We start from the raw sequence: 9,289 nt of genomic DNA, 5'->3' as shown, positions 1-9,289 counted from the left end.
ACTATAAATGCTATCAGGCCGAAGTTTTCAGTTGCACGCTTCAAAAGAGGCGGGGCTGTAGGCAACCACGTGACACAGGAAATGACTACGCTGAGCTGTTTACTATGCCTGCGTTCCAATGTCGGTTGTTAGGCTTCCTCGTTGACTTGATCTGTAAGAAGCGCTAGAACCGCTACACCTACAACTATTGGCCGAACCATTATTGCTTGGGCAGGAAGTGAACAAGGGAAGGTTTGTTCCATTTATCACTTCCACTCCTCCCACATTTTCTCTCCGCCGTATACCAAGTGACGAAGGGAAGTCAACGACGGTGACTTTCAACCACTATTGGAAGGCAACCTGTAAGTATCAATGAAGGCTGTTATTCTCGCTGCTGGCTACGGAACTAGGCTCCAGAGGGATGTAGCGGCCGACACTAGCGGGCGCTTCGCTCACCTGGTCGGTGTAGCCAAACCTCTACTGCCGTTGGGGAGCTGTGCCTTGGTCACCCACTGGGTCCGTGCCCTGAGTGCGTCGAACTGCGTGACCAGTATCTTTGTCGTTGTGAGTATTTGACTGGTGTACAAGGCTGTTGTTTTCAAACAGAATAAAGCTTACCATGTCACATTACACAAGGAAATGTACTTTGCCCAGACAAGTAACACAAAGTGTATATTTACGAAACTAAATTATGAGTACACAATACTGCAACATGTAAAGACCGTTGCCCTCCATAGTCCAAAACCAGTCTGACAACGAGAACACGGTTTTGAAAGTTGGAAGGCAATCATACAGTGGCTGCGTTCCAACAGCAGTGGGAGTTGTCCTCGTTGATTTCTCCTAGGCCGGAGTGCTCACACTTTTTCAGCCTGCGAGCCACATTTAAGTCCCAAAGATCTACCTCTGACTATAAGCATAGGGAATATATGTTTAGTATATTTATAAATATGAGTAAGTATTTATGTACCCTGCACATGTATATCAGGGGTGCACACACTCTTTAAGCATGCAAGTTACAAGTCAAAATGATAAAAGCATGCCAGTACTACATGCACGGTTAAGGCACACATTCAGTCCACGCTTTTCACTCAGAAAACTGGCTTGTTACTTTGCTGCACGTTTTTCAGACCGTTTCTTGTATAATTACTTAATAATTTCTTGTGTCCGACCTGTAGGTTGATCATTAAAATTCAAACGAAGGTTTGAACTTTTTTGAGAGTGTTTTAACAAGAGAGAAATGTAAATGTTATTTCCTGTCTGAGAAAAGTGTATAAAGTGTATGGTGAGGGGTTTTACGGCCTTAAAACATATATAATAATTGTACAAAAAAATTAAGTTGGCTACTTTGCGGATTTCGCTAATTGCGGGCTATTTTGGGAACCTATCTCTCACGTTAAACGAGGGAACACTGTATTGCCCAACCCTAGCACGCATGAGAATGAATGACTTCCTCTGTCCTCTCTCCACAGACTAACGCTCTCTATCTGTCTGCATTTGAACAATGGGCCGCACAGTTTTCAAATGTCAAGATTGTCAGCGATGGGACAAGAAGCAATGATGTAAATATGGCTTTCACACTTTATCATTAACAAGAGAGCTGACATAACCATACCTGCCAACATTTGCATTGGGAAATGTGGGAAATATTTTCGTAAAACGAGCGCAAATGAGGGAAATTGTGGTCTTCTTGCTTAGTTTTTACGCTGGATAACTTTTGATACGTGTTATCTTATTGGCATGCTTTTACTTTGAAAGCCTGACTTTCGTGGCTGCAGGATACATAATGAGGGACAGTTTGACAGAGCTGTGGCGTCCTGGCAATACCGGAGAGGATTTTTTTTTTTTTTCATGAAAGTTCAAATGAATGTGAAAAATTAGACCAAACATAAATTTGGAGCTGTGGTAAAAAGTTTAGCCATGGTTTCATCTTGGCCACAATTTTCCACATGCGATTACAAAGCAAACTATCAGTAACTGCTGAAAAATGGAGACTGCTTCTTCCAGTCCTGTTTGGACATGTTGAAATATGCAAGTGTATACTTGTGATATACGGCAATGTAGTTTATGTATGTTCAAAATAAACTAAACCATAACCATTATCAAGCATTTTCATCATATAAATTAAATACATGTCAGAAATTGTATTGCTTATGCAATTATGCCAGGATAAATTTTGCCCTCACATTCATGGCCTCTTTAGCAAAGCACCTGTTCACTAGATTCTGGAAAGGTGTCCACTTCTTCAAGTGTGTCACCAATGGTCTGCATTGTGAGGCTTTGAATGTGGACGTCATATTTAGTGAAGTGCATGTAAAATATATAATCCCCCCCCCCCCAATCTAATTCACTAGGAACGCCTCGGTGCCGTGGCCTGCTTGCAGTTTGCAGTAATGCATTTCAAGATAGAAGACCATGTTGTCGTCATTGGAGGGTGAGTTAAATGAGCATATTTTTGGATGTCGTACATGACGAGAAATGTTGATGATGGTATTCCTTTCAATCCTAAATAGCGACACCCTCTTCAAAGAGGATTTCAGCCTTAGTCAAATTAACACAAGGTTTTCTGAGCTCCAGGCTCAGTGTGAGGACAACTGTATGATGCTCTACTATCAGTGCAAAGATGATGGTGAGTCTTTTCTGCAGAAACTGCACTCAACCAGAAATATGACGTCAAGAATGTCACATTTACATAAAAAATATATTACAGGCTGTAGAATGTAAGTATTAACATAAAAAAAAAAAATCCAAAGGAGCCAGTGGCTCACCTCACCGCACGTCGCTGCATACAATATGGTCTGGAGTAGACGCCACTAAATGTAGCATCATGATTCTTTACTCTTGGCTTCTGTGCAGAAACTCAAAAATACGGAATAGTGGAAGTTGACAGTGACCTTCGAGCTACATGTATGAAGGAAAAACCTCTGCCCTCCGAGACAAAGTCAAGAAGAGCAGTAAGTTCACTGGACAAAATGAACCATAATACAGGGCCCAATTGTTTTTCCCCTGAGAGTCATGTTACATTGGCTTGCAAACACCTTTTAGATTCAAGAATGTATGCATTTTTAAATGTAACCAACATCGTACCTGTATTTTAATGACCAGCTGTTCTAGTGTTTCCTTGACGCAGCATTCCCTGAAAGCGCTTACTAATCAACCCCATCGTTGGCTTTACCGTTCCAGTGTCCTTGTTTTTATGTGTTATCAAAGAAAACCCTACCTTTGTTGGACACCTTCCTTGAGGAAAAAAGGGTATGTTATTAATTATGAAGCTGGCATGTATCCACTATTTATCTTTTAATGGCATACAATATTTTCATCATGCAGAATGCTCTTATTCAGGAAAAAGATGCTCCTGGAAACTTTGTGTCCTGGCTCATTCCAAGGTAAATCCAAGTAATTCAAATGAACAGGTGGAGAAGAATCCCATTTACAAATATATTGACTCCTCCCCATCTCCACTGTCTGTTGCAGAAGGCCAGTATATATACATCATATCTCTGGGCGTTTCGATGTTGGAAACTTACAGTCCTATATTGAGTGTGACATTTATTTCAAAGAACACTTGCATAACACCAAGACATATATGATGTAGAGCACCATTTCCCAGACTTTACTAGGCTGGGGCACATCTTTTAGATTAGACAAATTTCACGGCACACTACAAAACAAAGGCAGCATGTGGATATAGAAATTATGTACCACCTGCCATCGAGCAGAAGAGCATTTAACTGTTCTGCTTGTCACTATATGTGACTGGCATAGATAAACCAAGATACCGTGTTTGTAGTGAAATTGAAAAATTTACTGTGGCACTCTTCGTCTTCTATGGTGCACAATGTGTCGCAGCACAGAGTTTGGGAGAGGAAATCAACTGGGACAATAGCTATAGAATCACTCAAACATTACCAAAGACATGACATGATATTTGGGACTTGAAGCATTAAAATGATTTTCAGCAGAAATCAATATATCTACTCAGCGAGGAGCCTTTTGCATCTGTCGGAGGCCTTCTCGCGTTTGTTCTCCATCTTTGCAATACGGGAGCCGAACTGCATGGCTCTCTTGGGTAAGACCGCTGACGAGCTGAGGCCGAGTTCTTTGGCAGCAAGTCTGAGGAGGAGTTTCTCTCCAACACCTCGAGGAAGTGACAGGTCTGCCTTCTCCCACATGGGCAGAGAATTCAAATAACTCACCACACTCTCGTCCAAGTAAGGAAATCTGAGAACGTCAGTGAATTATGTTCAACAAAACCGTAATATTTACAAGTACAGTGTAAATGTGTATTTTGGAATAAATTCTAACAATATTTTGATAATGTAATTGACACCAATTGTATTCAGCTTACTAACGATGTACAAAAACTTACCTCGCCTCTTTTCCATGGTCTGCAATCACTCGGTCATCTCTGCCCAAATTCCTGGAGGAAATCCTACCCAACTCCATAGCAATTTCCTGGATCAGTCCTTCATGTCCTGATGCCTTGAATATCATTCTGTGTCTTGAGTAACCTGCTAGCTGCTCATCTGCTCCAATTCCTGTCAATATGACCTGTCATCATACATACGTAAATAGACATTGAGAAGAAGAGATGTGCTCAATAGATTTATATAAAAACCATACCACTTGTTCTATGGTGCATCATAAAAGTAGAATTAAATTTTTAATCAATGAGTTAAGATCCCCAGTTCAAAGTTTATACAGTACATGTTTGTAGGGATGGGTACCTTGGCTGATGAGGTAAAGACTTTCTGGTCATCATTCTCTGTGATGAACCCTGTGCCTCTTGCCGCAAACCACACTGCACAGCCAATGCTGTCGTCAAGCACCGTGTCCAAGGGATGCACTAAGTGGCAGATGCGTCCGTGTCGCATTCTCTGCAGCTCCTCCTGTGTTACATTGATTTCCACAAAATTCCATCTTCTTTCAGGAGCCAAGTCTTGTAACTCCTTGAGCCCAGATTTGCCTGTGATTCTGTCTGGGACATCAAAAGAACTGAATGCCTGTGATTCAGTTCCATCAGTCTGTCCACTGTGAGACAGCTTATTTTTGTGTTTTTGTTTCTTTGCTGGCTCTTTCTGTACCTTTGGCTCCTGAAGTTGAAATGCTACGTTTAGAAGATCTATGGGATGATGAGCAGGTATGTGACAATTAGCCAAAACCGCTAGAATCATAGAATCGATGCCACCTGAAAAAAGTATGGCAACAGTGGCCTCGTCTTTGGTCTCTGAGTCATCCTGTATGCTAAGTGGCATCGATTGAACGCGTCTTCTTACTGCTTCGCTGAGAATATCAATAAGCCCTTTCACTTCATTGTTTTTCTTGACTTTGGTTAAAAGCTGATCCAGCTCATCAACACTGGAATACGGCTTTACATCTATTTCATGCTCATTCAACGTCTTTGGGGTCAACCTACTGAGAGGACAAATAGGTGACCTGAGCAGACCTGACGGGTTGACCAAAATTGTACAGCTGCTGGGGACAGATTCCCACATAGTTTGATAGTTAGAAACATCATCTTCTGCATGAGCCCAGGCATGAAGCTCTATTGAAAGCAATCCAGATTCAAAAACTGCCTTCAAGTCAATCCTGTACACGCCAACTGCTGGAACTTCTTGCCATGCAGACTGACCAGGTCCACAAGTGTTGCTTGCCACAGAGGTCAGAGTCAGGGTCTTTATTTCCGCATCATATTTCCACAGCAAACTCCGTCTGCCAAAGTAATCTCTCCCAAACCACAGGTACTCTTCAGATTTTTGGTAGTAAGCAAACGCCCACGGTCCCCTTATAGTAGAAAGGACAGACAAAATCTCGGAAGAGGTGCTGCAGGATGACAGACACTTCAAGACAACAGCCGTGTCATTCTGGGATGGCAATACTTGTAAACCTCCAAAAATCTCTCCATTCCACACCAAGATATTTCCAGTTGTGTCCTCAATTGGCTGAGGTGTCAGAAGACCTCTCATGTGAAGAACATGGGCTGAAAAGAAGCACTGATAATGATGATTTGACCCCGTAGCTATGCAATCCTTGCTTGAGTTGGGCCCTCTTCTTTTCAAATGTTCAGACAAGTCATTGTCTCGCTTGAAATGAGCAGGCGATAGACTCAAAACACAAAAGATGCCACACATGGTTGGAGGGATGGTCTGCTTTACATATACTGCAAATCCTTCTTCATGCTCTCCAGTTTCTCTGCGGACAAAGGTACATTTCTTATCATTCACATATGCACTACTACAGGTGGTCCTGGGGTTCTGAACGAGTTCCATTCCTACAGCGCAGTGTAAGTCAGAATTCATACTTAAATATTCATACCCAAATTACCACTCACATTGTACATAGAACACATGAAGGTCATAAAACACAGTAAACTCAGACAGCCCTATTTAAATTTGGATTGTGCGTGTGGTACCAGCATTTGGGACAGGAGAGTGGCCGTGAATGAAAAATTATGTTTGAAGCCATGGAGTAGGAGGTCTTGGTGGAGGAGACATCACCTCATCATAATAATGCTATATTATATGTTGTGTTTTGTCAATGAATGTACATTTTACACTACAACATGTAAATATGTGTTTTGCACTATTAAACAATGAAATTTATGATTCATTAGGTTATCATATTCATGTGAACATGTGGAAAATGACCTTTTTTAACGTTATCTACGCACGCGTGATAGCTGCATATCCATTTGAAATCCACACTATTACGCTAAAGGACAAGACAGGAGTGCACAGCTCGTTATTATACCGCCACTAACTATTTATTCTTCCGCCATGACTAGTCCTCGAGTGAGCGTCGTGTTGACAGATGGAAATTTTGTTTTTAATTTATGGGAGCGCATACATAAACAGGGAACGTCGTAAACCGAGGACCATCTATAATAACATTTTAGGCGTGAAAGGACTTACTCTTGCATGAACTCAAGGTCTGTCCTCTGTCAGCCAGGAAGAATATGTTGCTGTTTCTTTGCTGGACATACACTTTCTAAAGGGGAAATGTAAATAATAAGCACATGAATACAAAAACGCATTACAGATCACCACTGTTTTCCCATAGGTGTGTCTAAATCAATTTGAAGACTTAGTACATTCAAGATGTTTTCTCTTTAAAGAAGAATGCAGCACATTTCGGCAGACTCACCCTGTTCTTCTTCAAATTACACAGCTCGTCCACAGCCACCTTTTGCTCCTTGATCTAACAATTACAATACAAACATGAAATAAGAGATCAACTATACTATAAAGGTCCTGTGTGAATGAATTATCAGTAATAGATCAGCAAACTGAATGTGCACATGCTACCACGTGATGTTCATGAAACATGTTAAACAAGTCTGAAACAAATAAACAATACCATAACTATTGGTTATCCATAATCATATAATAACCGTATAGTATATATGTCAGAATAAAGAATTACATTAATCGATTAGAATAAACTCACGTTAACCATTAGCTTGTTCTGGCTGATGTTTAGTTCAGTACCTGTCTGTTCAGCTCGTCCTTTAGTTCACACCTTCCTTCTAAATTGTCGTCATTATTGTAGACTTTTGAAGACATTTTAGCTAGGAAAAAAACCCGTGGGTGATAAAAATAGATGAGTAGTGTTAGTAGTTCAAGCTAGCTAACCCATGAACAATATTAACATATGGACAGTCGTAAACGCTTCCGGGTTGGCAGTTCCTGCTTCCTGTTTGTCTCTTTTTATTTTTTATTTCTTATGTTATGTGTGTTGTAATATCATTTTGGTTGATTATCTGTAAGACTCTCACTCTGTAATTTCTTGACTGGATTTATTCAAAAGGTGCCAAGTTTCTTGTTTCAATAAAGCAAAAACAAAGTTTCTACTTCCTGTATTACGCCTTTTTGTGTTTGGACGGAAACTAATCTTAAACAAAGTAAATGTTATTGTTAGTCATGTGTTCTTAATTTCAGTTTTTTTATTATTATTTTTTGGACTGTATTGCCCTCATTAAGTAATTGTTAGATATTTCAATTGTAGTTATTCATTTAAAAAATGAACCTGCAACACGTCTAAATTCCATTAGGAGGCAGTGTGAACATGGAGTCTGCACGGACCTCGCGTTCTCATTGGGCACCTGACAACTTCACCTTCTACATTAAGTGTACGATTCTTTGTGGAAAAAGAAAAGCATACAATTTGTAATTTGATGTGAATAAGGCTTTCAACTCTGCTTCAATAGATGTGAAAAGGGTTTGTCGGAAGGACATTCTACATGTACTAGGAGAGCAAACAAGTGGAAACAAATCTATGATCAGTGATCCTGATAGGACCTGAAATGTCTTAGTACGAATTGAGACCGTCATGTAGAATAACTTTCTTTGCGCTAAGATACCAAATATAGCATATTTGGTATTATGTTCAACTGTCAGCTTTGTGAAATCTGTGGCTCACTCTAAAAGGAATTGATTTGCACACCGGAAGGTTGCAGATTGGAATGTCACTGCATAATGCACTTTATATTAATCATCGCACCTCCATTCCACCCTGTCAGATTGTTCTTTAGGTACATTTCCACCTTCCAACTTCAGTTTAGAAGGTAATGCAGTATCTTTCTCAACTTTGTTCCTTAGACTGCTCTTTTTTGACCAAGACGTTTAGATTTAGTGTACAGTATTTCCTGGAAACCTGGATTATTTTTACTACTTTGGACTGACCTAGTTCACTTCCTGGTGTTTTAGACTGTTACTGACATACTGTGCATGCTAGGTAATGATAATAAAAAAATTTAATATATTTATAAATATTTACATTACTCAGTGATGTGCCGTCAGGGCCAACAAAGCCTTCTCTGCTGGCCTAAACACTATCAGAAGCAGTGCCGCACAGTTACAATTCAAATTCTAGTATTTGTTCCGTTAAATTGTATTCATTTATTCCCAAGAGTCAATTATCGTCATTTCGTATGTGTATGTTAGATTTCAGCTTCCATGTGTTGTCATGTCAATGCAATCTGCCCAGGGCCTTCATAATCAGATTTCAGATAGACCTCACAGGCTGGCCAACAGTGACGTCAACATTTTTCCATCCTCTGATTGGTTGATCAGAGCAAAAATGTATGACAAGCCAGGTTCCGCCCAAAACGGCTGACTGTGGAAGAGAAATTGACATCTCTGACGAATAGATGTTTTTTTTATTGAAAGTTTGATGTTTTTGTCATATTCTCTGTGCTTCAGATGATATTTCACTCTTCTATTTACACTTGTCACATTTCGCTGAGCGCCAACTTTACAAGTACCGCTGATCTCCGGTGGAAGTTGCTAATGCTTGACGTTACTAGCAGAAGTGA

At 40.3% G+C, this 9,289-nt stretch overlaps 2 protein-coding genes across 4 annotated transcripts; one reads left to right on the top strand and one right to left on the bottom strand.

The window, feature by feature from the left end:
• Positions 1 to 90: 90 nt before the first annotated feature.
• Positions 91 to 7,774, top strand: zgc:136439 (uncharacterized protein LOC678627 homolog). The gene is made up of 8 exons (XM_054788002.1): positions 91 to 543; positions 1,449 to 1,538; positions 2,331 to 2,410; positions 2,490 to 2,605; positions 2,833 to 2,930; positions 3,160 to 3,228; positions 3,304 to 3,362; positions 3,451 to 7,774. The coding sequence occupies exons 1-8, from the start codon at positions 352 to 354 to the stop codon at positions 3,569 to 3,571; spliced, it is 825 nt and encodes a 274-aa protein (XP_054643977.1). The 5' UTR covers positions 91 to 351; the 3' UTR covers positions 3,572 to 7,774.
• Positions 3,513 to 7,668, bottom strand: asnsd1 (asparagine synthetase domain containing 1). 3 transcript variants are annotated; one of them, XM_054788000.1, is made up of 6 exons: positions 7,423 to 7,668; positions 7,120 to 7,173; positions 6,888 to 6,963; positions 4,704 to 6,168; positions 4,346 to 4,527; positions 3,513 to 4,197 (listed from the first exon to the last, which is right to left on the bottom strand). In XM_054788000.1, the coding sequence occupies exons 3-6, from the start codon at positions 6,893 to 6,895 to the stop codon at positions 3,951 to 3,953; spliced, it is 1,902 nt and encodes a 633-aa protein (XP_054643975.1). In that variant the 5' UTR covers positions 6,896 to 6,963; positions 7,120 to 7,173; positions 7,423 to 7,668; the 3' UTR covers positions 3,513 to 3,950. The 3 variants fall into 3 exon arrangements, with proteins under 3 accessions (XP_054643975.1, XP_054643974.1, XP_054643973.1); XM_054787999.1 differs by having other exon boundaries at positions 7,464 to 7,668; XM_054787998.1 differs by lacking the exons at positions 6,888 to 6,963; positions 7,120 to 7,173; positions 7,423 to 7,668 and having other exon boundaries at positions 4,704 to 6,869.
• Positions 7,775 to 9,289: the final 1,515 nt, after the last annotated feature.

The sequence above is a fragment of the Dunckerocampus dactyliophorus genome, chromosome 9 (genome assembly GCF_027744805.1).
Source record: "Dunckerocampus dactyliophorus isolate RoL2022-P2 chromosome 9, RoL_Ddac_1.1, whole genome shotgun sequence".
Taxonomy (NCBI): Eukaryota; Metazoa; Chordata; class Actinopteri; order Syngnathiformes; family Syngnathidae; genus Dunckerocampus; species Dunckerocampus dactyliophorus.
This window is presented reverse-complemented; position numbering and strand designations above follow the sequence as displayed.

What these genes read in the sequence shown, in the direction of transcription:
- asnsd1 (XM_054787998.1), bottom strand. Translation starts at nt 6,275, where the DNA reads ATGAATTCTGACTTACACTGCGCTGTAGGAATGGAACTCGTTCAGAAC. An exon ending in TCTTTACCTCATCAGCCAAG is followed by an intron (nt 4,528 to 4,703) that starts GTACCCATCCCT and finishes GTATGATGACAG; the next exon opens with GTCATATTGACAGGAATTGG. An exon ending in GACCATGGAAAAGAGGCGAG is followed by an intron (nt 4,198 to 4,345) that starts GTAAGTTTTTGT and finishes TGACGTTCTCAG; the next exon opens with ATTTCCTTACTTGGACGAGA.
- zgc:136439 (XM_054788002.1), top strand. Translation starts at nt 352, where the DNA reads ATGAAGGCTGTTATTCTCGCTGCTGGCTACGGAACTAGGCTCCAGAGG. An exon ending in CTATCAGTGCAAAGATGATG is followed by an intron (nt 2,606 to 2,832) that starts GTGAGTCTTTTC and finishes GCTTCTGTGCAG; the next exon opens with AAACTCAAAAATACGGAATA. An exon ending in GTGTCCTGGCTCATTCCAAG is followed by an intron (nt 3,363 to 3,450) that starts GTAAATCCAAGT and finishes TGTCTGTTGCAG; the next exon opens with AAGGCCAGTATATATACATC.